Genomic DNA, 27,783 nt, shown 5'->3' on the forward strand with positions numbered 1-27,783 from the left:
ACGATTGAGCCAAAGATTCGTTCAACAATCTCAACTCGTGAAGTTGCTAAAGACTTGTGGGACATAATTAAGAAGCGCTTTTCCTTTAAAAGCGGGGCTCGTCTTCAACAACTTCGTAACTCTCTTGCTGCGTGTAAACAGAATGGCTCGTCGGTCGATGAGTATTTAGGAAGATTGATCAAAATATGGGATGGCATATCAGAGTGTTTAAATACTAAGCGCTGTCAGTGTGGACTTTGCACATGTGATCTTAATGCTGCACACGAAAAAGAGGCAGAGATACTTCGTGTGCATGACTTTCTAGCTGGGCTTGATGATTCAGTCCATGGCATTGTACGTTCTCAATTGTGTGCGATTTCTCCACTTCCTGATCTTGATAGCGTGTATCTGACGGTACTGCAGAATGAAACCATTCGTGCTACGGTGAACCAAGAAGCAGCGGTTATGAGTTTTGCCACACAAGCACAAACAACACGTTATCCTCCAAACACTCCTACAGTTTCTTCTCATGATATCTCCAAGCAGAGTGGTATTCAGGGTTTTAAGCCTCGACAGGGACTAGGGAACCGTGATATGTCTCGTCAGTGTACAGTTTGTGGTTGCAAAGGTCATGAGGCAGCAACATGCTTTCGGGTAGTTGGTTATCCGGATTGGTATGGTGATAATACTCGTAACAAACCGTCTTCTATGGATCGTGGTCGTGGTACAACACCACGTGCGAACTCGACTCAGATTATTAATGCCAACTCTGCTGCGATTGGCTCGAATATGGTCATAACTGAGAGTGATCGTCAAGGTCTCAGTGGCATCACAGATGACCAATGGCAACTCATACAACGTGTGATCAATGGAGGCAATACCAATGAACGTTTAAGCGGTAAGGATGACGTTTCTTGGATCTTAGATACCGGTGCTACACACCATATGACAGGCCGTATTGATCTATTAGATGAGATCAAAGACATTGATCCAATCTCAGTTCTTTTACCTGCCGGTTCAAATGTGTCCTCTACGAAACAGGGCACCATTCGCCTTACGACACATTTGTCTCTATTGAACGTTTATTATGTGTCTGGATTTCATACAAACTTGATCTCATTTGGTCAGTTAGTTACAGATAACCCTATGGTTGGTCAAGTAACAGATAAGCTTCTGATTTTGCAGGACCGCACTTCGAGGATGCTGACTGGAGTGTGTGAACCAGAGAGAGAGGGACTGTACTGGTTTCGGGGACTCCAGACTTCAACGGCATTGCATACAAGTGTTCAAGACGATCTTACTATGTGGCATAGTCGTTTAGGTCAACCGTCTCCGCGTGTTACTAGTTTGGTTCCTGGATTGCGTAGTTCACCTAGTGATAGTGATATTTTATTTCAGAATTGTGATGTGTGCTTACGAGCTAAACAAACTCGATAGTTTTTTTCCCGAAAGTTCAAATAATGCTAATGCAGTTTTTGATTTAATTCATTGTGACTTATGGGGACCATATCGTACTACTGCGTTCTGTCGATCTCGCTATTTTCTTACCATCGTTGATGATTTTTCACGTGATGTATGGTTGTATCTGTTGCCGGATAAAGCAAAATTAGCTCAGCACTTGTGTGATTTCTTCTCTATGATTGAACGCCAATTTTCCAAGAAAGTTAAAGATTGAGAAGTGATAATGGTTCTGAGTTCATGTGTCTTACGAGCTACTTTCAGGAACATGGGATTATTCATGAAACCTCCTGTGTACACACTCCGCAACAGAATGGTCGAGCTGAACGTAAGCATCGCCACATTCTCAACATTGCTAGAGCATTGCGATTTCAGGCACACTTACCTATTGAATATTGGGGCGAGTGTATCCTTGCTGCGGGTCACCTAATCAACCGCACGTCCTCGGCTTTACTTAATGACAAGACACCGTTCGAGCGGTTGTACGGATATGCTCCGTCTTACAAACATCTGCGTGTGTTGGGATGTTTGGCATTTGCCCACAACTTAGATCATAAGGGAGATAAGTTCACATCTCGTAGTCGACGGTGTGTCTTCTTAGGATATCCCTATGGAAAAAAAGGGTGGAAACTTTATGACTTAGAAAGAAAAGTGGTGTTCTCTTCACGTGATGTTGTGTTTCGAGAGCAGATTTTCCCTTTTCAGTTGCTTCCTACTAATCCAATAGTGAAACCCGTACCTACGTCTCCTGGTGTGTTGCATGATGATGATGACGACGCAGGTACCCAACCAGATAATGACCTTCCTACGACTGCTCCAGCTGAAAACATCACTCTTGCAAATACACAAACTGAACCGGTTCCGGAATTACTAGGCAGAGGTCACAGGGTTAAGAAACCATCAGTGCGCCTTCAGGGCTTTGTGGCTAATACAATACGTCTCTCTCCTCCCTCTCTCGTTGCTCCATCATCTGCTCCACAGCATCTCTCAGGTCCACTTTACCCTCTTTCTGATTATTTGTCTTCTGCTAACTTCTCGGAAAACCACCGTAATTTTCTTACAGCCTTATCAGCACTTATGCTTAACCACGATCATTTAGTGAAGCTATGAAAGATAAGGTTTGGCGTGATGCAGCAGGAAACGAAATACGGGCCTTAGAAGATCAACATACGTGGGATCTTGTTGACTTGCCGAAAGGAAAGAAAGCCTTGGGCAGCAAATGGATTTTTACCAAAAAATATAATTCAGATGGTACCATCCGACGCCACAAAGGAAGACTGGTCGTTCTAGGTAATCATCAAACAAAGGGATTGGATTACACTGAGACTATCTCACCAGTAGCCAAGATGACTACAGTTCGAGTGTTTCTTGATTTTGCAGCTAAACAAAATTATGAAGTACACCAAATGGATGTTCATAATGCATTCCTTCATGGTGATCTACATGAGGAAGTTTACATGAAGTTACCTCAGGGTTTTGGTTCTCCGAATGAAACCAGAGTATGTCGTTTGCGGAAATCACTTTATGGACTTAAACAAGCTCCTCGATGTTGGTTTGCTAAACTTACCAGCGCTCTGCTCAAGTATGGTTTTTATCAGACAAAGTCAGATTATTCTTTGTTTATTTACTCGCGGAAGGGAGTATCTCTTCGGGTGTTGGTGTATGTTGATGACCTGATCATCTCAGGAAATTCTGAGGTGAAAATCATTGAGTTCAAAAAGTATATGTCGACATGTTTCCATATGAAAGACCTTGGCTTGCTTAAGTATTTTCTTGGTCTCGAAATTGCAAGAAGTCCAAAAGGATTCTATCTTTGTCAGCGCAAATATGCGACTGATATCGTTACTGAAGTCGGTCTCCTTGGCTGTAAACCTGCAGGTTCTCCTATTGATCAAAACCATCGACTGAGTCTTGCTACGGGTCCTCTTCTTGATGATCCAGAGAGGTACAGACGACTTGTTGGGCGACTTATCTATCTTGCTGCAACAAGACCTGATCTTACATATGCGATACATACTTTATCTCAGTTCATGCATGCTCCACGGTCTGATCATTGGCTTGCCGCATTAAAGGTCGTACGTTATCTAAAGGGTACTCTTGGTCAGGGTATTCTCTTAAGTGCAGAAACCCCGTTTCACTTTACGGGTTGGTGTGATTCCGACTGGGCTGCTTGCCCGTTGACAAGGCGTTCACTCACCGGCTGGATTGTACAACTCGGTTCTTCTCCTATCTCTTGGCAGACAAAAAAGCAAGACACAGTATCATGTTCATCAGCGGAGGCGGAGTATCGAGCCATGAATGAGATTACAATGGAACTTAAGTGGCTGCGAGCTCTCTTGTTTGAAATGGGAGTTCATCATATTACGCCAATGACAATACGGTGTGATAGTAAGCCAGCTATTCATTTCAGCTCCAATCCAGTTTTTCATGAAAGAACGAAACACATTGAAGTTGACTGTCATGCGGTTAGAGATGAGATTCTCAAGGGTGTTATCAAGCTATATCATGTTTCTACGAAGGATCAAATGGTGGATATTATGACCAAAGCTTTTAGGAAGAAAGGAATTTGAGAACTTCATATTCAAGTTGGACATTTTAAATTTGCATGCTCCAACTTGAGGAGGGATATTGGAATATGTTATGTTTCCTAAACCGATATATTGTATTTCCTTATTTCATTAGGTTTAGGATCTCTCTACTTGTATATATACTTGACCTTATGGTCCGTGAATAACAAGTTGAACATTATACATGATCTTAACTTGTCATATGTTTCTTATTTTTATTTTGTTTGTAGTCTTTGTTTTGCTTCACAATAAAAATCTACCATTCCTAATTTTAGAATTTAATTAATATTTAAGTTGAAAGAAAATTGCGTTAAATAAAATTTAAAACATCAAAGTAAATAAAATGTGAAGCATCATCTTTTGAATACGAATAGAGTATTTTGAAAGAGAGTGTTATCAAACGCACACATATTTAAACAATTATTTATAGGAAATAATAAAGTAGTGATGTTTGATGATTCCAGGAAAGTATACTTCCTTGGAGAATCAAAAAGATTGATACATGCAAATCCCAATGTCAATAAATGAACCAAAACTCAGACCATGTTCATCTGTTCCTTTTTTCCTTCATATCCAATTCAACTTTTCTCCCAAGATCTCTCTCCTTCCTTCACTCTATACATACTCTTCAATCCTTTTACAATCTTCTTCACAACTCTCTCTTCTTTGACCCACAAAAGGGTTTTTTCTTCATCAGCATCATCACATTCTCTACATACCGAAAGTTTCAACCTCTTCCTATTCGCTCTTTATTTTATATAGATAGTAAAAAAAATCTTGATTGTAGTAATGGCTGAGTTAAAGAGTAAGTTAAATAAAGGTCACGCGTTTACAAGCAAATGTGCTTCCTTGGTGAAGGAGCAACGTGCTCGTCTCTATATTCTTCGTCGTTGCGCTACAATGCTCTGCTGCTGGTACATCCAAGGCGATGAGTAATAATGAGATGAATCTTTTCCTTAATTATCATCCTAAATGCTATATATATATCTACATGTCGCTAATCGCTAGTTCTTGAAGCTCCATAAACACTGAAGCTCTCCTTTGGCTGTTTGGCATCTCCTACAAAGAAACTTTATTTCTCTCTTTCTCATCTGTTCTGATGCTAAATCCTTTTACACTCGACACGTTTTTTAACCTGAAAGATCAAACTTTTAGGTTTTATTTTTTGGTTTGTTTCATGGGTGAGAGAGAGAGAGAGATAGCAAGAGATTTTAACCGCCAGTCAAGCATACTAGAGATGCTGATATTATGTAAGAAACTGAATATCTTTGAAGTCCTTTGGTTGGTTTCACTTTGACAGGAGAAGACTGTTTTGGTTTCATCAGTGGCATATCTTCTGTAACATTTCCAGTTTCATTTCTTGTTTCATTGCATCATTTCCTGGGAAGAAAAATAAGTCTATGGTATTGTTGAACCATGTAGACAAAAGTATTCTTCTGTACTATCTCAAATCTTTTAATAATACAACAAGAGCTTTCACTCTTCGCCATCTAGAGATCCCAAATCCTACTGACCATAGTTTTCGTAGTCCAAAGTTTCATGTCTATGATCGCTATACTGCTAGATCCAGTATTTGAAAAGAAACATCATGTAAATGGGAACGTTGAACGCTGCAATGACTATGACATCATGATTGTACGTATAACAAATCGTTTTTTTAAATCCAAATACCTTTTCGTACAGAGCAAAATCACCTGTTGAAGATGTAAAGTTATGTCACTTGCTTGATCGTTCAAGACTTCAAGTTAATATCCACATGCCCAAAATAAGACCAACAAGAAGTTTCCCACACATTGACTAGCCAGATAAAATGTAAATGGCAAGTTTATATTTCGTTGGTCAAGTATGAGACCTCAATAAAACGAAACACACATGATCAGAGATGCTGAAAATCAAGTTATAATAGAGCTTCGAAGATGAGGACAAGTTTTTCATGATTATTTTATTAAACCCTTCAAAATATTCTAATGCCACTTGTATATTTTTATTGGTTTATATATTTATTTTTTTGTCATCTGATAGATTATATTAAAACTGGTAAAATTCAGTCGAATACACATAAGCCGGCAAGAAACACTTTTTTTCCGGAGCCACAAGAGGCAAAGATCGAAATCTTTCCGGAGTCATAAAAGAAAACTACTAGATATCTAGGAAAAAGGATGACCAGGAGTTCAAACATAAGCCAAAAGTCGAGACAAAGGTGAGGGAGTAGACGTGATGATTGCACTCCAAGATGAAGAGCGCATCGATCTCCAGAAGAAGGATAGAAACAGGTCGAAGAAACTTCAGAGAAATGGGTAGAGGACCTGAAATGGACTCCTATCCAAAGAACCAAAACACAAAGGCGGAGGATTCTTAAAGTTTGTGCAGCAACGAGCCGGTACTTACATCAGTCCATCCATATCGTAACACAAGTGAGCACAAGTGGATCTTCAAAAGAGACCCGATGAAAGCCCTTAACACACACCACAATAGAAGCCACTCCACATGACCTTACACACGAACAAGGCTTACAATAGCTCCTATAAGACATCCAAAAACCGATGATGAAGTGCTGCGACCGGAAGGAAGAGCCAAGAAACTGCTGATGCCTTGCTTGAGAGTCTGCCAGACCAAGCCCACACAATGAAGAACCCACATCTGAACCAGCAAAGTATTACCACTGCGAACCAGAAACCAGATAAGGTCTAACACTGGCAGACCAACCCAAGCAGAAGAACATCAACAGAAAAAGAGCAACTACACAGAAACAACTCAATCGAGCATAAAACCAAAGTTAAACTCATCACATAGATCGGTTAAACGTGGCTCACAGTACTGAACACACCAGCAGCAAACACACACACCATTACTAAAAGAGACCGGAACGGTACAAACTGATAGAAGTCGAAGACGGAGACCCACAACCCAACGGCACGGCAAGGCACACCTTCGAACCAGACTCAAACCCATCAGATCTATAATTAGCTTCACCATCGCCACAGACAGAGAAACACTACAAGAAAATATGAATATTGCTACCGCAGTATTTGTCACAATATATTTTTTTTCGTCATAAATTTTCTATTGTGACCAATGTGTGACAAACTATAAAAAGTCACAATAAAATGGTCACAAGTTAGTTAACAATTAGTCACAATATTGTGACAAACTATTTTGACACAAAAATTAGTCACAATATCCATCTTTTTTTGTAGTGAAATCCCGCCATGACAACGAAGCCAACCTCACCAAGAACGAGCCAAACCCAACCACAATTCTACCACACCCAAACGCCAACGCCGTCGGAGAGAAGCTTCATCACCAACCACCACAGACCAAGCTTAATAAGCTACATAAGAACTATTACTAGTAAAGAGAGCTCATGGAGGCCTTCTCATAGCTCAGCGGAGACCGCCGGCCGGAAAATGCCTCAGATCTAGAAGATGAAGCAGATGTTGCTTTTCACGCGAGAGAGAGATAAGGTAGGGTTTTTTAATTAAGAGAATGTTTTAATCAATAAATAAATTCTTATTGGTTTATATTTTTATGCTTTACTTTATGTAATAATTATATTATTTTTAATAATATCATATTAATTAAATATTCAATGAAACAATATTGCGGATAATGATGCTCAACACCGTGCAAATCAACCACACGTACTAGGCCTGGGATTTTTATCCATAACCGAATACCCGAACCGGAACCGACCCGAAATGGACCGGTTCGGTTCGGTTTCGGTTCTAGGCAATTTATCCGATGGGTATTAGTGTTAATTATCCATGGGTATCGGTTCGGTTCCGGTTTTTACCCGAAACCGAATGGGTACCCGTTTAACCCGAATTCTATGCTTAAAAAACATAGATTTGTATCTTTCGAGGGTTGAACCCGGGTTGGATAGGCAAAGCAACAACTGCAATACCACTAGACTAGTTCAACTTCGTTGTATTTAATACATATTACTAATATATATACGATTTCTATTAACTTTTTTTAAAAAAATAAAATAAATAAATAAAAAACTGGTATATAATTATTTTATTTTGTAAATATTTATATAATTCACATAAGAAACGGGTACCCGGAACCGACCCGAAACCGGTAGTACCCGATCCGAAACCCGAACCGAAATTTACTAAGTACCCATTGGGTATAGAATTCATTTATCCGAAAAACCCGGACCCGATCGGATCTTATCTGAACCCGAACCGAATATCCGAAGTCCCAGCCCTAACACGTACGGTAGTCAATAAACAATGAAATTACTATGCAGTAGTTAGCAATATATATACACATAAACTACGAGGATTGGGTTCACGAGCTCCTTGGTGACAGAAACTGTACATGAAGAATGATACTTAGCAACATTAACCGTGAATATGTACAAAAGAGGTTCTAACTAACATAACAATAGTATTTTAATACTTTTTAGTTATGTCATTAAAATTTATTTTGTTAAAAAAGTATAAACCACTAGAAATTAAACACTCACTTTAATCAGAGGACGATTCTTCAAATTCTAGATAAAGGACTAATCTCAACTGTTCACTTTTTTTCTTTCTAAATTATTATTTTTCCTTAGAACACCTCTACAATCCATGATTGAAGGTGTTCTTAGTGTTACAATCTGGCATTTTCTTACGTGCACATTTGTACAACTTGATTACAGAAGAACGTAAAACATGTTTTTCTCCCTTTAAAATGTATGTTTTTAAGTTACGTAGAAGAAAACTATTTGTTATACAGAAAACACACGAGACCTTTGCTAACTACGTTACAAATTCGTTTTTATTTCACATTCCTCTTTATTTCAGATAATATAAATAAATATTATTTATCTTCCTCTTTTCATTTCTTTTGTATTTAGGCGCAAAGTAAAATAAGAAAAAATAACGTAAAGGAATATGATGGGACAATTTAAAGACCCAATCATATACAATCCTTCTTAGTGATATTCAGAGTGGTCTCCATTGTATGAAAGCTACCTTATTATTTTTCTCACTGAATAAAATTCAAAATACGAACGAAAATAAAGACACAACCCCTACATAAGCGCGTACGGTATGAAATCTACAGGCAGCGTTATCATTAATCAACTAGTTTATCATGGGACATACCATAATCATCAGAACAGTTCATTTGGTCGCTGAATAATTTAAATGTGAAAGTAGAATAATAATAATACTAACCAACGGTCTTATTACTGAAAAGTAAACAAGGATATAAAACGATTTATTATTTTTTGTTTCTTTAACATTAAAAACGAATTTGAATTATACATATAAACAATAAAACAAATGAACCTAAATTTTATTTTATACACTTCATCGATTTCACAAAAACTGTTATTTTGATATTATTCACTTTATTATAATTAAATTAAATTTCATTTATACTTTTAATAAATCGAGTCAATAATCACTGTGAGAATTAAGTATAGTTGAAAAATTAAAATAAATTTCAAATACATTTAAAATTAAAATAAATCGAATACTTAAAATTTTATTAAACTCTAAAACAACATTTTATGTATTAACAAAAAAATGTCAAAATATTTTTTTTTGTGAAATGGAAAGAATAACATTTTTGGATTTTCAAGTAGCTTTGCTTTGTAGAAACCAGTCAAGAAAAACTTTACTTTCCAAAATATATTATATTTTAAATAAAAACAAAGAAAACACAAAAGTTTATAAATTTCTCCTTTTTCCTTTCTTTGTCACAAGAAGACTATAAAGTTTTGGCAACTTGAGAGAGAGAGAGAGAAAGAGGAAGAAGATGATGGAGAAGTGGGTGGTGGTTGTGGTTCTGTTTACAGTCTGCATTGTAGGATTCGAGCTTAGCTTCATCCATGGAGCCACTGATGCATCAGACAGTAAGTTTCGTCTTCTTCTTTCACTTTTGGTTTCTCTAAGTTCTCAGCTTTGATTCTGCTTCTATTCTTCATACCCAAATCTCAAATCTTTTTATATTTTTTTTGGGGTTAAATCTTGAATCTTTATCTTCTCTGTGTGTTTTCAAGATTCTTCTTTATTCTTACTAGTAGTAATAAGCTTTTGAATTAAAAAGAGATACTTGTAAGCAGAAACTGATTATGATTGGATTCTGTTGTAATTTTTTTATTATTTTAAAACTTTTATTGCAGCTTCAGCACTGAACACATTGTTCAGCAGTATGCATTCACCAGCACAGCTAACACAATGGACTGCATCAGCTGGTGACCCTTGTGGCCAAAATTGGAGAGGCGTCACTTGCTCTGGAACACGAGTTACTCAAATGTTAGTACTCTTCTTCTTCTATTCAAGTTAGCTATGATTTAGCATTGTTAACATCAAACTACTTTGCAGAAAGATATCAGGTCTTGAGCTCTCTGGAACACTTGGATACAAGCTTGATAGCCTGACTAATCTTACAGAGCTGTAAGACCAATCTGTTTAATGCTCTCAACTGTATATGTTTTCCTTTTTTTATTTGGTCTTATGAAATATTTGATGGAAACTTGCAGTGATGTAAGCAGCAATAACCTTGGAGGTGATTTACCATATCAGTTTCCTCCAAATCTAGAACGATTGTAAGTTCCATTGATCCTTTTGATATTTGCTAACTTGATATCTGTGTTTTGGAATTTTATTATTTTCAGCGTTTCAGGAATCTTGCATTCAACCAATTCACTGGAGCTGCTCAATACTCGATTTCTCAGATAGTGCCACTTAAGTATCTGTAAGTAACAGCCTCACTTCACATTGCTATAGACATTTATGTAAATAATTAATGTTTTGTCTTTTGGCAAAAAAAAAACAGTAATCTTGGTCACAATCAGTTTAAAGGGCAAATAGCTATTGATTTCTCCAAGCTCACCTCTATTACCACCTTGTAAGATCTTGTAGCCAAGATTAAGATTGTTCTCTGCAGTTTTAGTCTTTGTAATACATTTTGACAAAAGTCCATGTGTGTTTTCAGGGACTTCTCTTTCAATTCTTTCACTGAGTCGCTACCGGGAACTTTCACCTCTCTTACAAGTTTGAAATCACTGTAAGCATCTGACTCTTAAGCTATCCATAGATTTTCAAAGTGTCTCAGCTACTAAACATGTTGGATATTAACTTCACAGATACCTTCAGAACAATCAGTTCTCAGGAACTGTTGATGTCTTAGCCGGTCTTCCTCTTGATACTCTGTGAGTAACCTAACCTTATCACACATCAAACTGTTTTTTCTTTCCATTAACAATGTTGGTTCTTGCTAAAATTGGTCCCTCAGGAACATTGCAAACAATGATTTCACTGGCTGGATCCCAAGTTCTTTAAAGGGCATTGATTTGATGTAAGTTCTCATTTGCTATTTTTTTTTTTGTTTTCTTGAACCTTTGATCTCACTTTTCTTGTTCTTTGAAAACAGAAAAGATGGTAACTCATTCAGTACTGGACCTGCACCTCCACCACCACCTGGTACACCTCCTCCACCACCACCACATGGTACACCTCCAACTCATGGCACACCGAGCCATAAATCCACAAACCGATCCAGTACTGATTCCACAAGCAATGGAGATTCCAAGAAATCAGGGATAGGAGTTGGTGTTATAGCAGGCATAGTCATTTCAGTACTAGTCGTTACAGCTCTTGTGGCTTTCTTCTTGGTCAAAAGAAGAAGAAGATCAAAGAGATCATCATCATCATCATCCATGGATATTGAGAAAGCCAATAACCAGCCTCATATGGTTGCAGAAAACAATTCTATTCTTCAGAGTTCTTCATCAGTTGAGGCAAAGAAACTTGATACTTCCTTGTCTATTAACCTCCGGCCTCCACCAGCTGAACGGCACAAATCATTTGATGATGAAGATGCTACAAGAAAGCCTATCGTTGTCAAGAAATCCACAGTGGTGGTTCCTTCTAACGTGAGAGCTTACTCAGTTGCAGATCTTCAGATTGCTACTGGCAGTTTCAGTGTAGATAATCTTCTTGGAGAAGGGACTTTTGGACGAGTGTACAGAGCTGAGTTTGAAGATGGAAAGGTAATAATATTATATTTTAGGCTTTGGCATTTTGGGTAATAAAATTGGGAACTAGCTAATATCCTAGATAATTCGGGTCTAATTCGGTTCCGTTGTTTTGTTAATTCAGATTAAGTAGTCAGAAATTTAAGGCTTTTTGGATTAAAGATCAGCTTCTTTTGAGTTTAAGGATAAAATTCGGATAATTTTAAATATTTCTGATAAAAAAAATATTCAGATAATTCGATTGTTTTGGGTAATTCGGTTTATAAATAATATTTTAAAAATATTTGATTATTTAAACTAAATATAGTTAATATTTTAAGTAATATAAACTATATTATAGAAATTTGGTTCTATAATATAATCCAGTCAGATAACTGATAGGATCCGAACCCAAATCTCGTTTTTTAGTTCGGTTTGGTTCTTCGGTTCCGGATAAAGGTGCCCATGCCCAATTACATTATTATGTAGTCCTAATGTTTCTTTATGAAAATGGTCATAATGTGTTTTCTTGGCAAACAATCTATCTTTTAGGTTCTTGCTGTAAAGAAGATTGATTCCTCTGCTCTTCCACATGACACGACCGATGATTTCACTGAAATAGTATCGAAAATCGCCGTTTTGGATCATCCAAACGTGACGAAACTGGTTGGATACTGTGCTGAGCATGGACAGCATCTCCTGCTCTATGAGTTCCACAGTAAAGGATCGTTACATGACTTCCTACACTTATCAGATGAGGAGACTAAAGCACTGGTTTGGAACTCACGAGTCAAGGTTGCTCTTGGGACTGCACGCGGATTAGAGTACCTGCACGAAGTTTGTTCACCATCTATAGTTGACAAGAACATCAAATCATCCAATATTTTACTTGATTCGGAGATGAATCCTCACTTATCAGATTCAGGTCTCGCAAGCCTCCTCCCCACAGCAAACGTGCAGTTACTAAACCAAACCGATGAAGGGTATAGCGCGCCTGAAGTATCAATGTCAGGACAATACTCTATGAAGAGTGACGTGTACACTTTTGGAGTAGTGATGCTTGAACTTTTAACCGGGAGAAAACCATTCGACAGGTAAATAAACTTCTAGTTATGATCATTGAGATGAGGAATGTGTTTTCTGAAGGGTTATTAACTTTTGAGCAGCACAAGGTCAAGATCTGAGCAGTCATTGGTTAGATGGGCGACACCACAGCTTCATGATATTGATGCTTTAGGCAAAATGGTTGATCCAGCTCTTGAAGGGCTTTATCCGGTTAAATCTCTTTCAAGATTTGCAGATGTTATCGCTCTCTGCGTCCAGGTATATACATAATGAACTGTTTTGTAAGTAGCTTGCAGATCAAGGAATTTTTGTTTTAACGGATTTTGGGGTTTGGTGTTTTGTAACAGGCGGAGCCGGAGTTTAGACCACCAATGTCTGAAGTTGTGCAGTCACTGGTTGTGTTAGTGCAGAGAGCTAACATGAGCAAGAGAACTTCCAAACGGTCCGGTAGTGCCGACGCAACTAATGATTACATGTAAAACTCATGGTAACAGTTTGGTCTGTTGTATGAAGTCACAAAGACAGCAACAAACAGAGCTTCTTTGTTTCCTTTTACATTTGATTTCGATTGGGTTTGGTTAAATTTTTGTGAATGATGATTGACTTGAGAAAAAAAACAACAGAGAATTATGGAGTGAAAAAAGTATTAGACATAACTGGAATAAACAAAACAATTCTTGCAAAATAGAAGGAAAAGGACAAACAACAATGTTCGAGTTCTCTCACTCTCGGTCTCTCACTAGTTGTAGACCATGTACTTGGGAGTTGCACTGAACTTCTGATAACCCTTGATGACTTTGTTCACTGCATCCAGAAAGTCTTTCTCAGTTACTGTCTTTCGCCTAGCTCTGATTGCATACATTCCAGCTTCAGTGCACACACTTCTTATATCAGCTCCTGCAGAAACCAAATACTTGAAAGTTAGAAAAATAGAAAAGCGAGTATGTGAGAGAGATGTCTACTGGTTGAGATCATTTACCGGTTGAGTTTGGGCAGAGGCGAGCAAGGAGTTCAAAACGGATGTCTCTCTCGCAGTTCATGGTTCTTGTGTGAATCTTGAAGATCTGCGTTCTGCTCTCCAGATCAGGCAAACCAAACTCAACCTTACGGTCAAGACGTCCAGGACGTAAAAGAGCAGGGTCCAGCGTGTCAGGCCTGGAATATTATACATACAGAAATAACCAATGAGTAAAACTGTGTTGTTTAGTTTACTTAAGACTGGTCATGGAATTGTGGACTGACCTGTTTGTTGCCATAAGAACCTTGATGTTACCACGTGCGTCAAACCCATCAAGCTGATTCACGATCTCAAGCATAGTACGCTGGACTTCGTTGTCACCTCCCACACCGTCGTCAAATCTTGCACCACCGATGGCATCAACTTCATCAAAGAACACAATGCATGCTTTTTTGGACCGTGCCATCTGCAAAGCGAGCAACGTAAATAACGTTTCAGAATATATATATATCTTGGCTAAGACAAAACACAGTAATGTTGACAAATTGATTACCTGGAACAGTTCACGAACCATCCTAGCACCTTCACCGACATACTTCTGAACAAGCTCACTACCAATAACCCTTATAAAGCAAGCATCGGTTCTGTTGGCAACAGCTCTAGCCAACAGGGTTTTACCGGTACCAGGAGGACCGTAGCAGAGAACTCCCTTGGGAGGATCGATTCCAAGCTTCACAAACTTCTCTGGGTGAAGCATTGGCAATTCAACGACCTATAATCAACAAATACAACATAACTTTTAATATTCTCTTTCTTGGAAAAACTATACCACAACAATAAGCTTATAACTACAGGCGAGGAGATAAGATAATGACACAGGATGATGAGACTGTAAGTGACGTTAGTTTGTTATGTCTTTTATCTTTCTTTTAATATTTGATATTGCAAATAATTAAATTGTCAAATGCTCTGTTCCAGAGATAAAAGGATAAGAGTATCACATGTTCTCCTTTCAAGTTATGTAGTTGGTTCAACAATTGTAGGAATGTGTAGTTCCATATCCAATATAAATAGAAAACAAAACAAAGAAAAAGGCAGACTGAATTTGCCAAAAGAAACTTTTGTTTTGTATTTGTATTTGTGTCTACACAAATCTCTTAGCTTTGAGGAGGGACCTATCCTATCACAGGAAGATGACAAAGTTCAACATACCTCCCGCATCTTCTCGATCTGCTCCTTGCAGCCACCAACGTCATTGTAAGTAACATCAGGTTTCTCTTCAACAGTCATCATGGTGACACTAGGATCGATCTTTGGAGGTAGAGGAATCTGAATCTGATACTTATTCCTATCAACTCTGTTAATTTTTTTTTTGTCAGTTATCATTCAAATGATAAAAGGGACTAAACAACAAGAGAAATATACGTAGAAGGCAGAAGGAACTGATAACTAAACAAGAGACAATCTCAGTGAGTTGATAAACAGTAAACATACCCCACTCGCATGCCTTCTTCAATATCAGTAGGAGAAACTTTATCACCAAGACCAACGACAAACTACAATTAAGGATCAAAACAAAACCAGATAAGGCTACAAAAAAAAAACTAGTTATGAAGAGAGACAAACATCAGCTTTGGAACGGAAGTCAATGTACCTTCGCAATCTGTTTGACGTTAATGACGTACTTGGCGTCTTCAGTGTTGGGACTAATGATCTTGGTGCATCTAGCAACCTGGACAGTAATTAGAAGTTGTTAGAGAAGCATTAAGAAAAAATAAAAGAGAGAAGTAAGGGTACTAACCTGGAGAGGTTGCTCCTCTTGCATCATCTGCTTATCAGAAACGAGATCCCATTGACTGGGTGGTGCCAACCCAGTATCAGACTCCTTGATACCTGCAATGAAAGCTCACAAAGATTTATCCTTTTACTAACAAAAGTAAGTAAGCAAGCAAGCAGGACCAGTAACAAAGAGTGTTGGACATCATACCACAGAGATCGTTGATCTTTTTGGCAAGCTCCTTGATCTCTTTCTCAACTTTCTTTATCGGTGCAGAGTAAGGCCCTAACCCCTATCACATTCATCAATATCAATAAGTCAATCCTAAAGAACGAATCTAGCTCGAAAACATCAAATTTCACTTAATCGAGAAACCATAGCTAACGAACTTGACTACAATTGGACTTTTTAGAAACTAAAAGCTAAAGCTGGATCCGTAATCTCCGATGAGTCAAGAAATCGAATCTCCAATCGAATTTTAGGGTTGGGAGGGGAGTAAGGAGGCTTACGTAAGTCTTGAGGAGAGCGATATCATCTTCGTCGAGGGGGCGAGGATTCTTCTCGTCTCGAATCTCATCTTCAATGTCTCTCGTCATCTTTGAGAGAAAATGAGTTGTCTTGCCCAAGAGGAAAGCTCTTCTTCTACTGTGAGTAGGAAAGCTTTTCAAGCTCGGCCCATATTACCAGTATGAGAGACTTAAATGGGCCGACACTGCGGACCACAACTTATATATAATATCAACAATCAACGATCCAATGTTATAATCCGTTCAATATAGAATAGTTTAAATAGTTTTACAAAAATGAAACCTATAATATTATTTAAAAATAAAATTTATACAAACTATCAATATTACACTGTGTTATAAAGTTTTTGTTAACCTTAATGAATAATCAAATTTATTAATATTTAATTTACCATAAATTAAAATGAATTTCATTGATTTGATAATAGTCATTATCTAAAATATATTTTATTGTGTTATTAAGTTTTTATTAACACTAATGAATAGTTAACTCTAAAGCGTAAAATAATTTCGTAAATAATAATATAAATTAATCAAATCAATTTTAAAAATTTGAATCAATCTTTTAAATTTTCTTAGAATAAATGAATTTTTAAAAATTATATTTATTTCCCGTTATTTTTCTCTTTCTATCCAAAAATGACATTCATTTTTCTTCTCTTCTTAATGCTGTATTTGGAAAATCAGCTGCTTCCTCCGATCTGGGGAGCGTCAAAGGAAGAGGAGTGGGTACCTCTGTCGAATTCCGTTCTGGATTAGAATTCGAGGCATTCCAGTGCACCTCTTCAAGAGAGAAGCGGTAGAAGGTCTGATGGGTCCGTTGGGGAAAGTTGAGAAGGTGGAACTCCACGCAAAAAACTCTTCTTCTGTGGAATACGTAAGGGCGCAGGTGTGGATCAATACAGAAGAGCCTCTTCAATTCTGGAGAACCGCAAGGTTCAAGTCAGGGGAGATTGTTCCAACAGAACTAGAGTACGAGAAGCTAATCACTACAAGAAAAATGTGTTTTAATAGCGGACGAAAAACGCTATCTAACAATACGATAGCGGTTTATGAAGCGCTGTATCATCGTCCGTGATAGTAGGTCAGACACATTAGATAGCGGTTTTTTTGAAGTGCTACCTTATTGTTATATATTATAACGTTTTTTTGTATGCAATTAAATATTCTTTAATAGCATATTTTTTTTGCTAGTATTAACATTAAATTTGGTAATTTTATAATTATTTTATTTTAATTATTTTAAAATAAAAACAAAATTAAAAATTAAAATTGATTTATATATTTAAGATTTTTTTATTATTTAAATTTATTTACAGTTAATTGTTTTACAAAAATATTAAAAAAAATCTAATTAGATAAAAAAGTACTAAAACCAAACCAAATAAACCAAAACCCTAAACCAAGCTTAAACCTAATTCCTAATTAACTACCATATGTCGCCTTCTTCATCTTGTACGCCGCCGCACACCACCATGGCACCACCTACGTGGTCTTCTTCATCTTCCAGTCCTCACCAGCCCCACCACCACCTTCGTCGTTGTCTCTTCTATGCTCTTTACATCCGCCTTGATTCTTCTTCTTTGCTGTGGGATTTGAGAGTCAAGCTTCAGAGATGAGGCGTACTCGTCGTTGCATCCAGCCACCTTCATAGTCGCTCGCCGTCTTCGTGGTCTTCTTCTCCACGGAGCTTGCTCGCCGTCTTCCTGGTCTTCTTCTCCACGGAGCTTGAGAGGAAGCATACAGAGTTTCCATGGCTATTGAATATAGGCGTCGATCCTCCTCTCCAATATTTTTCTTCACTTCTTGGACCCAAACTCAAATAAAAATCAGATCTACTTTGTTGTTTCAGTGAATGTACAGAGACAAATTAAAAATCGTAGAAGAAGAAGAAGAAAAAAGAGAATGAGAACGTAAAAAAAAAGGATAGAAGAATAGTAGATCTCAGATCTATTGGGAGTAAAGAAAGAGGGAGAATGATTTAGGCCTTTCATATCAAAAAGAATCAAAGGCTAAAAAGTGTGATCCTTGTCAAAAAAATTAACTAATAAGAAAGAAGGTTAAAAATAGATAAAATATTAATTTTAGCCATTGGATTAGAATCAATTAAAGACCATTAAAAAGACAATTAAAACTGTTTCTACATTTATTTTAGATTTCTTTTTAAAATTCCTAAATTTAAAGATTAGATTTAAATTTCTTAATGTTGACAAAAAAAGATTTAGAATTTTTACAATTTTAAAAATTTAGATTTGAAAATTATATCTAGTGGATGTATGGTTTATATATGTTTGATGTTAGGAATTAAGGTATAAAGTTTAATTGAGGAATTAAAGTTTGTATGTTTGGAAGTTACATATAATAAATTTCTTTTGGTTTTAACGTGTATGTTTTAGTATTAAAATTTTAGAACTATCAAATATGAAGTTTAGGATTTTAGATTTTGAGATTATGCATGATATTGGATTTAATGTATATAGGTTTGGTGTTTAATTTTAAAATATTTAATTTGATAATTTTATATTTAAGATTTGGAGTTTAAGTTCTAAAATATTATAAAGACTATTAGTGTATTAGTGTTTAACTTTTGCTTTTTAGAGTATAGGGTTCAGAAGTTTGTTTAGGGTTTAGGGATTCAAAAAGTACGCTATTATAGCGTTTATTATTTTATGTGCTATTAAATGTATGCTATCATAGCGTTTCGATTGATGCCGCTCAATCATAGCGTTTCCAAAAATACAAATGCTATCTAAAACTAACGGATATATCAACCATAGCAAAAAGCGAAAAAACGCTATCCTGGTCTGCTATTAAAACGTATTTTTCTTGTAGTGAATTAAGGTGTGCTTCATCTGCAAACGGCTGACTCATGATCAACTCTACTATCCTATGCAAGAAGCCCCAGCAGGGGAGTCTAGAGACTCGAGAGAAAGACACCGAGAAGTGATGAGATCAGAAGTGGCTGGCTCAAGTAGGCAGAGAGTTGAGGAGCTGGGGGAAAGAAGGAAACCAAGAGGGGGCAGAGGAGTAGTAGAACGTCCAAGTCATAGCAAGCCCCACGAAGAACAACCAACCCAACCAGAAGAAGGATGGAAGAGAGGAAAGAAAAGAATGCTACGGCTGAATCTTCACAAGTTTGGCTACCAAAAAATCCACATAGTGGGTCTCTGAAGGGAGTGGGTGGCTCTAGGAGTACAGAGGAATCATCAGCACACCCCAAATCCAGGGGTCATTCTCAAAGACAGAGAGGAGTTGGAGCATCATCAGGGGGAAGCCAAGATTCGCCATTAGTCTTTAATAGACTGAATGGTCATAAAGAGATATCATGACACTCGAGATCTCACTCTGGGAGTCGGGGAAAGGAGGAGAGGCTGTCCTCCTCAGTGTTCAAAAGACTTGAGGCCTCAGAGTCGAGCTCACCGCTGGAGAAGAGAACTGGTATTGTAGAACCAGGTGATAACAAGCGGAGACGCCTTAGTAGAAGCGATGAGAGGAACTCAAAGAAACCTAAGGTTGGAGTACAGCAGGAGGAGACTACTCCGTCTGTATTTGAGAGAATGGGCTCAAATGAAAAGGGCTCTGGAAGTAGAAGCTCGGGTGATAAAAATCATTATGCCTATGTGGCAGCCAATGCTCCTAACCGTTCTACGCAGCAGATGGTGTTAGGAAGCGGAAAAATTGTAGAAGAAGGGTTGATGGTTGATACCAACCCTTCGAGTCCAATATGAGAATACCGGGTGTATTCTCCTGACATATTATTCCTCAGTGAAACAAAGAACAAGAGATGGTATCTGGAAGATGTTTTGGTGAAGCTCGGTTATCATGATCTTCGGACAGTGGAACCGATGGGCAAAAGTGGAGGTCTAGCACTACTGTGGAAGGAGTCATGCAAGGTTGAATGTCTTCAGTCTAACAGAAGGATTATGGACCTCAAGATGACTTGGAAAGACAAGTCTTTCTTCTTGACTGGAGTATACGAAGAGCCGGTTAAGGGAAACAAGAGTAATGTTTGGGAGAAACTCACGAGAATCGGAGTTATCAGGAAGGATCCCTGGTTCCTGACAGGGGACTTTAACGAGATCTTGGATCAAACAGAGAAGATGGGTGGCGCCTTACGCACCGAGGATGAGAGTGCTGAGTTCAAGCAGATGATAAGGAATTGTGGCCTTTGGAAAATCCAACACAAAGGCTATAAACTCTCATGGCATGGGGTAAGAAACAATGACCTTGTCCAGTGCAGACTAGACAGATCAATGGCAAACCAAGCTTGGTTAGATCTCTTTCCACACGCATCAGCACAGTACCTCCAAAAAGGTTGCTCAGATCATAGCCCGATCATGAACTTCCTTGATGGAGTAGAATGGAGGAGGAGAGCTACCTTCAGATATGATCAACGCTGGATTAAAAGAGATGGTTTTATGGACACTGTGAAGCGAGGGTGGAGCAGTGGAGAGACTGGGCAGACGAGACTCATGCAGAAGATCTCAAACTGCAGGAAGGCGATATCGAGTTGGAAGAGATGTGTTAAACCAAACTCAGCAATCAAAATTCAAGAGCTCCATCACAGACTTGATGTGACGACTCACGGGACCCTCTATATCCCTGGAGAGATCAGTCTGTTGAGAAAGGAACTTAGTGAGGAGTACTATAACGAAGAGATCTTCTGGAAGCAGAAGAGCATGCTATATTGGCTGAAGGCGGGTGATAGGAATACACAATTCTTCCACGCAATCACCAAGAACCGGAGGGCGCAAAACACTATACATAGCTTGGTGGATGCTGAAGGAAAAGAATGGTTCGAGGAGGATGATATGGGGAGAGTCGCAGAGGACTATTTCAAGTCTTTGTTTGCCTCGGAGGATGTTGGGATACATATGCAAGAGTGGGAAGATATGCCTCCAAAAGTCTCCCAAAATCAGAATGAAGAACTACTTAAAGAGGTGACTATGGAGGAAGTGAAGCGTGCAGTGTTCGAGACTAATCCCCAAAAATGCCCTGGTCCTGACGGTATGAGTGCGTACTTCTATCAGCACTTCTGGGAGACAGTCGGTGGAGATTTGACTGAGATGGTGCAGAGCTTCTTTAGGTCTGGAGTGCTAGAGGAGGGTATCAACAGGACGAATATATGTTTGATACCCAAAAAGCTCAATGCAAACAAGCTGGTAGACTTCAGACCGATAAGCCTTTGTAACGTGGCTTTCAAGATAATAACAAAGATCTTGGCTAAGAGGCTTAAAAGGATACTTCCAGAGATCATCTCAGAAACTCAAGCTGCTTTCATAGAGGGTAGAATAATCCAGGATAACATCCTCGTGGCCCATGAACTTCTTCATGCCCTAAACTCAAACAACAAGTGCGCTGAGGAGTTCATTGCGGTGAAAACTGACATATCAAAGGCCTATGATCGGGTTGAGTGGCGGTTTGTGAAGATGGCGATGAAGACGCTAGGATTCTCGGAGCAATGGAGTAAGCTGGTTATGGCATGTGTAGAATCGGCTCAGTATCAAGTGCTAATAAATGGGAAGCCTCACAGAGACTTTAGACCCTCAAGAGGATTGCGCCAAGGAGATCCCATCTCCCCGTATCTTTTTGTCATATGCACAGAAATGCTAGTGCAGATGTTGAGGAAAGCAGAAGAGAAAGGAGCAATCACGGGCCTGAAGGTGGCTAGAGGAGCACCCCCAATCTCCCATCTGTTATATGCCGACGACAGCCTATTCTACTGTAAAGGGAACACACGGGAACTGGACCATCTAAATCAGATACTGAGCAGCTATAGCTTGGCATCGGGGCAGAGAATCAACTACCAGAAGTCAAGCATATACTTTGGGAAAAGCGTCCCACTTAAGGAGAGGGCGCAGATAAAAAGCAACTTGGGCATAGAGCAGGAAGGAGGAGAGGGGATCTACTTGGGACTACCTAAAGCATTTGGTGGCTCCAAAGTCTCGATTCTGACCAATTAAAAAGAGAGGATGAGCGAGAGGGTGCAAGGTTGGCAGACAAGGTTCCTATCCCCAGCAGGGAAGGAAGTGATGCTGAAGGCAGTGGCCCTCGCTCTTCCCACCTACACAATGACATGTTTTATTCTTCCCAAAACTGTATGTAGGAAGATTGTCTCAATCATGTCTGAGTTTTGGTGGAGGAACAAGAAGGAGGGTAGAGGTATCTACTGGAAAAGTTGGGAGCAGCTAATCAGACCAAAAGATAGAGGAGGGCTAGGCTTTAGAGACATCGAAGCTTTCAATTTAGCTCTCCTTGGCAAGCAACTCTGGAGAATGCTCTCCCACAAGGACTCTCTCCTTACAAAGGTGTTTAAAAGCAGGTATTTCGCCAAGTCTGATCCTCTCTCTGCGAGCTTAGGGTCAAGACCATCTTATGCCTGGAGAAGCATACATGCTGCGAAAAAGTTGATCCAACAGGGAGCAAGAGTTTTAATTGGCAACAGAGCCAATACGAAGTTGTTCCTAGACTCCTGGTTAGAGCGGAAACCGGCGAGATGTGTCCGTGCAGTTAAAGGAACCAGTGATTTTTGGAGACAGCGTGCTTCTCAGAACCTGAAAGTCAGCGCCCTGTTGATCAACCAAGGGAAAGAATGGAACCGGGAACTTCTGTCTGACATATTCCTGGTGGAGGAAGTGAGAGAGATTATGAAGATTAGAACTTGTGGTAAGAGCAGTAAAGATCTCTACATATGGGACTATAACAAAACGGGTTCCTACACTGTCAAGTCCAGATATTGGGTCCAGACTAATGTTTTGAACAAGCCGAAGAATGCAGAGCAGGATCAACCGAGTTTGGATCGTTTGTATCAGCTAGCATGGCAAACAGACACGAGCCCGAAGATTCATCACTTCCTATGGAGATGCATCAGTAACTCTCTGCCTATGGCAGGGAACATGGCGCGCAGACACATCTCAAAAGATGCAGGTTGTCTCAGATGTGGAAGTGAGGTGGAAACGGTAAACCATGTGCTCTTTCAATGTCCGTTTGCAAGGCTGGTGTGGGCTCTCTCTCATGTTCCAACTCCTCATGATGGTATCTTGAATTTGTCTTTATACTCTAATGTATATCATGCGCTCTCTATACAAAAAGCATACCCCAAAGATGATGTGCAACATGAGATAGTCCCATGATTACTATGGTGACTGTGGAAAGCGCGTAATGAGCTGTTCTTCAGGGGGAAAGAGTATAAAGCCGAGAGCCTAGTAAGAAGGGCACATGAGGATGTTGAGGAATGGCAGAGAAGGAGGGTGGAGGAAACAACTGAGGCTGAGAGAAATGTGGACAAGAGACCCATGAATTCTACCCGAGCTCCACGGTAGGCTCATCCTCCTACAGACTGGCTGAAATGTAATACCGATGGTGCTTGGCATAAAGAGAGAGATAACAGCGGTCTAGGTTGGATTTGCAGAGACGAGAAGGGTAGTATGATATGGGCGGGGGCGAGAGCTTTGATAAAGGCGGCATCACCGATTCTTGCGGAAGCAATGAAGCGCAGAGACAATGACGAGCTTTGGTTATAGGAATGTCATCTTTGAATCAGATTCTCTAACTCCGGTTAAGATGATAAACAGGAGTGAAGCAATATGGCCAGTCTTACAACCAATCATTGAGGTGATCCATTTGTCTTTGTCGCAGATTTAGAGTTTTAAAGTGCAGTACTATCCAAAAAGTGGGAATAAGGCAGCTGACAGAATAGCAAAGAAGTCTCTCACATTTGTGTCTAGTGTTCCTAAGTTATATTCTGTAGTGCCATTATGGCTAAGGTTTAAGGTTTGGAATGATAACAATGTGTATCAGAACTATGTTGGAGAATGATAAGAATTTGATGAGCCAAAAAAAAAAAAAAAAAAAGACCTTTTTAAAAGTTCCAACGAATCAAAACACGAGGAAAGAATTGGCTCGTAAGTTATCTCCCAACCATCTGAAACAGTTGTTCCAACGAAAAAGTGCCTAAAATGACAAAAAGAGTTAGACTAGATTGCGATATTTAAGAACATCGATCTTATTGAGATGGAACAATTTGCAAATCTCTACTATAGTCTCCTCATCAAGACCTTCCTCACTAGCTTCACCTAGTAGCTTGTATAACTCTTCTGATGGCAGCAAAACCTGTTTCATAAGAAACACAAGACAACATAAGAAACACGAAGTAAGAACTTCTTCGTTGTTTGATGAGTAGAAGAACTGCTTACACATGTGGGAGATTGAGCCTCTTGTTCCAGTTTGTTGTTATTGCTTTCATCTGCAGTATCAGTTTGGGGATTTGAATGGTTTGAGAGGAGCTTAAGCAGCTTCTCACTTCCCTGCAACGTCAACAAAAGGTGACATTGAGTTTATAATAAAACCTTTATGATGCATCAGGAAGTGACATTCACAGACCTGAAGAGCTCGCCAGTGAGAATAAGTGCGGAATAAGACCCAGAAGAATGGTATGTTTGGTAATGGCAATACCTTAAACAGAAACAACACAGGCTTTGTTGGCTATGGGAGAGACTTTGAAGAAACTAAACCGACTTGTCAAGGTTACATACCGTGAATGCAGTGGTCAATGGAAGCAAAGTTACTGAACCAATCAGGTACTTCTTGTGCAAGATTGTTCCACTAGAGATCCAATCAGAAGAATGAGAGATTCTCAACCCAAAATCACTCAAGAGACAATGTGAAAACGGTAAAACAATTTACCTCATAGCAATGTGGCGTAGTCTTCTGCGTACAAGTCTAGGATCTAAACTGAAAGATTTGACACAGATTAGCTAAAACCGTAACCACTCAAACATACTCAAGAATGCTTCAAATTAACAAAAAAATCAAGAAGAGGTAAAGAGAATAGAACCTAGGAGGGTAAGAGACTTGTACGGAAGTGACCTCCTTAGATATAGACTTCAAGAATATCTCAGACGGCTTCACACGAGCCAGAAGCTTCAATCCTAACCTATACACCCAACCACAGAGACCACAACTTCGAACATTAAGTAATATAGACCAAAGAAAGCCTCAAGAACCGTCTCATATACAAAAAGGTTGGGACTTTACAAACCCATGAATCTTGTTCTTCATTGACCCTTCAGGTGCTATCTCAAGACCCATCCACGCCTTATTCATCTAAAACCATTACAAACAACAAAAACTCATCAAACTCATAAAAAAAAAAACCATTTTTCTTGATTTTCTTTTTACTTTGAACAGAAACAAAACAAAAGCTTATTGGTCACAGCTTTTTCTACACTAATAGATAGCCTCTAGCTAAAGCCTCACTAGGCGCCACATAAACACACGGGTATGTTCGCTTTTTATATAAAGAAGGAAACTTTATACCTTGTCGGAGATGAAATCGACAAGAAGCTCAGCGTTGGCATTGATGGGCTTAGATTCAGACGATATCTTCTTCCATAAACCTCGCACAGTGGTCGGAGTAACACCGGACGGAGATTGAGCAGCGAGAGGATCGACGGATCTGCTGAAACACCACTTCCTCCCTTTAATCGGGAAAACAACCAATCTCGCTCTCATGATGATCACACTTCAAAGCGAGTCAAAACCCCGAATAAGAGAATAGCAAAAAAAAAGCTCTGATCTTTAGTCAATCTGTCATGTGGGTATTGCTTAACACGACGTGGGTTTTGTATATTCAAAGGAAAAGATCGAAGCTTTAAGACTTCACGAGGAAAGGCGAAGAAGCGGCGGCGCGTCTCTTGGGATATATACACACTATCCTTATAAATCGACAAATGAATACATACATTACAAAAGGATGTATGTAATACATAATTTTGAAATTCGGTTCTCGGTTCTGGTTTGTTTTTTTTTTTTGTTCTTTGGTTCTAAAGATTCAGTTCGGATATTCAAAAAGTTTAATTCGGTTGTTTCTGTTTTTGGTTCGGTTCAGTAACAAAGTTAGAAATCGGCTAATATTCGAAATAATTTCGGATTTCATTTAGTTTCAGTTTAGTTTCGATTTTCGATTAATTCAATTTTAAAAACTCAAAAAGGGACGTTTATGAATTAATATCAGATTTTTCAAGTTTTTAGATAAAAATCTAATAGTTTAAATAAATGTTCATAAATTTAGTTTGGACATTATCTTTTTTTTTTTGTCTAATAAAAAATATTAAGGTATTTCGAATAAAAAGTATTCTGGTAATCCGTTTTTTGATATTTTGGTTTATAAATAATATTTTTAAATTATTTGATTATTCTAAAACTAAATATAATAATTTTATAAGTATATAAATAATATAGAAAGCCATAACCTTTATCAAGTTCGAACGATTTTTGACCACCAGATTTGGATTCGATTTTTCAGTTCCGGATAACGTGCATAAGCCTCGTTTTTTGGTTCGATTTTGGATAAATGTGCATAAACCTAGTTTAGACATTTGTACCAGAATTTAAGAATCGAACCAAACATGAACCGAAAATCTTGCATCCATATCCAAACCAAATTGTAAAAGTACTTCAAAGGATTTTGTAAGAAGTATTTTGGGGTTTGGACATTATCTCGATCCAATTAAAGTCTAAAGTGAAACATGTCGTTCAAAAACAGAAAACCAAATTTTTTGAAAAACTCAACATAAGAAAACCAAAGTTGTAACTAATTTAAAAAAAAAAACTTAAATATGTACTTTAAATAAAGGGCAAATCTCCAAAATAGCACCTTTCTAAGTTTATATCACAAAAATAGCACTCAAAAACTAAAATGACCAAAATAGCACCTTTCTAAGTTTATCCTTTGAAAATTTTAATTTTTTTATTTTTCAAAATTTGAAATCTTATCCCCAAAACCTCATTTCTCACCTCTAAACCCTAAACCCTAAACTCTAAACCCTAAACCCTAAACCCTAAAATCTAAACCCTAAACCCTAAACCCTAAACTCTAAACCCTAAACCCTAAACTCTAAATCCTAAACCTCACCCTTTAACTCTAAACCCTAAGTTTGTGACTTTTGATAAAACATTAAGTGCTATTTTTGTGACTTTTGACCTTGAGTGTTAGTTCGGGAACATAAACTTGATTTAATGCTATTTTTGTCTTTTTCTCTTAAATAAATTTCATGATTTTTTTTGGTCCGGCCATAAAAATTAATCTAACCCAAAGTATTACTATTCCAAATAGAGCTTACAAAGAGTTATAAATTCTCATGTCAAAAGAAAGAGTTACCAATTCTACCTGAACCCGAAGTATTGTTATCTAAATTTGATCCAAACATATATAAAATTCGAATAGGATCTAAAAAGCTGAACTCTAACGCCTTGACCTAAAAATTGATATGACAATGACAGATTATAAGCAAATAAACAAATGGTTAGTGTTTAATTTTAAATCATTAGCCATTTGGATAAGTGATAGAAACTCACACATCACTAAGACTCATCAAATTATATTTGAAGGAACTGTATCAGATGCAAAAGACCAGTAATGGGTTACAGAGAAGTATGCCTTTATTTTTATTTTTTGTTTCTTTGGTTCTAAAGATTTAGTTAGGATATTC

General features: G+C 38.2%; 4 protein-coding genes across 4 annotated transcripts; 2 read left to right on the plus strand and 2 right to left on the minus strand.

Annotated features, from left to right (window-relative positions):
- Nucleotides 1-4,359: 4,359 nt before the first annotated feature.
- On the plus strand, nt 4,360-8,121 carry LOC106367661 (small polypeptide DEVIL 22). The gene has a single exon (XM_048760495.1). The coding sequence runs from the start codon at nt 4,794-4,796 to the stop codon at nt 4,938-4,940; it is 147 nt and encodes a 48-aa protein (XP_048616452.1). The 5' UTR covers nt 4,360-4,793; the 3' UTR covers nt 4,941-8,121.
- Nucleotides 8,122-9,678: 1,557 nt separating this feature from the next.
- LOC106367647 (protein STRUBBELIG-RECEPTOR FAMILY 6) lies at nt 9,679-13,612 on the plus strand. The gene is made up of 13 exons (XM_013807466.3): nt 9,679-9,858; nt 10,129-10,261; nt 10,331-10,402; nt 10,489-10,554; nt 10,632-10,703; nt 10,785-10,856; nt 10,944-11,015; nt 11,095-11,160; nt 11,244-11,306; nt 11,382-12,000; nt 12,517-13,058; nt 13,131-13,287; nt 13,377-13,612. The coding sequence occupies exons 1-13, from the start codon at nt 9,762-9,764 to the stop codon at nt 13,506-13,508; spliced, it is 2,163 nt and encodes a 720-aa protein (XP_013662920.1). The 5' UTR covers nt 9,679-9,761; the 3' UTR covers nt 13,509-13,612.
- Nucleotides 13,613-13,628: 16 nt separating this feature from the next.
- On the minus strand, nt 13,629-16,468 carry LOC106367653 (26S proteasome regulatory subunit 7 homolog A). The gene is made up of 10 exons (XM_013807473.3): nt 16,274-16,468; nt 15,975-16,056; nt 15,789-15,880; nt 15,642-15,719; nt 15,482-15,543; nt 15,200-15,344; nt 14,541-14,759; nt 14,272-14,453; nt 14,009-14,184; nt 13,629-13,926 (listed from the first exon to the last, which is right to left on the minus strand). Exons 1-10 carry the CDS (start codon nt 16,358-16,360, stop codon nt 13,769-13,771), a joined length of 1,281 nt encoding a protein of 426 aa, XP_013662927.1. The 5' UTR covers nt 16,361-16,468; the 3' UTR covers nt 13,629-13,768.
- Nucleotides 16,469-24,133: 7,665 nt separating this feature from the next.
- BNAC06G06560D lies at nt 24,134-25,996 on the minus strand. The gene is made up of 8 exons (XM_013807481.3): nt 25,610-25,996; nt 25,332-25,396; nt 25,128-25,226; nt 24,977-25,024; nt 24,826-24,895; nt 24,674-24,745; nt 24,487-24,597; nt 24,134-24,403 (listed from the first exon to the last, which is right to left on the minus strand). Exons 1-8 carry the CDS (start codon nt 25,802-25,804, stop codon nt 24,263-24,265), a joined length of 801 nt encoding a protein of 266 aa, XP_013662935.1. The 5' UTR covers nt 25,805-25,996; the 3' UTR covers nt 24,134-24,262.
- Between the last annotated feature and the right edge of the window lie 1,787 nt (nt 25,997-27,783).

The sequence above is a fragment of the Brassica napus genome, chromosome C6 (assembly GCF_020379485.1).
Source record: "Brassica napus cultivar Da-Ae chromosome C6, Da-Ae, whole genome shotgun sequence".
In the NCBI taxonomy this organism is placed as follows: Eukaryota; Viridiplantae; Streptophyta; class Magnoliopsida; order Brassicales; family Brassicaceae; genus Brassica; species Brassica napus.

Excerpts from the sequence above, each read along its gene's own strand:
- LOC106367653 (XM_013807473.3), bottom strand. The coding sequence starts at position 16,360 with ATGACGAGAGACATTGAAGATGAGATTCGAGACGAGAAGAATCCTCGC. Across the intron at positions 15,881-15,974 it reads AAAGATCAACGATCTCTGTG|GTATCAAGGAGTCTGATACT; the intron begins GTATGATGTCCA and ends CTTTCATTGCAG. Across the intron at positions 13,927-14,008 it reads CCTCTGCCCAAACTCAACCG|GAGCTGATATAAGAAGTGTG; the intron begins GTAAATGATCTC and ends TGGTTTCTGCAG.
- BNAC06G06560D (XM_013807481.3), bottom strand. The coding sequence starts at position 25,804 with ATGAGAGCGAGATTGGTTGTTTTCCCGATTAAAGGGAGGAAGTGGTGT. Across the intron at positions 24,896-24,976 it reads CTACGCCACATTGCTATGAG|TGGAACAATCTTGCACAAGA; the intron begins GTAAATTGTTTT and ends TTGGATCTCTAG. Across the intron at positions 24,598-24,673 it reads CTCACTGGCGAGCTCTTCAG|GGAAGTGAGAAGCTGCTTAA; the intron begins GTCTGTGAATGT and ends TTGACGTTGCAG.
- LOC106367647 (XM_013807466.3), top strand. The coding sequence starts at position 9,762 with ATGATGGAGAAGTGGGTGGTGGTTGTGGTTCTGTTTACAGTCTGCATT. Across the intron at positions 12,001-12,516 it reads CTGAGTTTGAAGATGGAAAG|GTTCTTGCTGTAAAGAAGAT; the intron begins GTAATAATATTA and ends TCTATCTTTTAG. Across the intron at positions 13,288-13,376 it reads TTATCGCTCTCTGCGTCCAG|GCGGAGCCGGAGTTTAGACC; the intron begins GTATATACATAA and ends GTTTTGTAACAG.
- LOC106367661 (XM_048760495.1), top strand. The coding sequence starts at position 4,794 with ATGGCTGAGTTAAAGAGTAAGTTAAATAAAGGTCACGCGTTTACAAGC.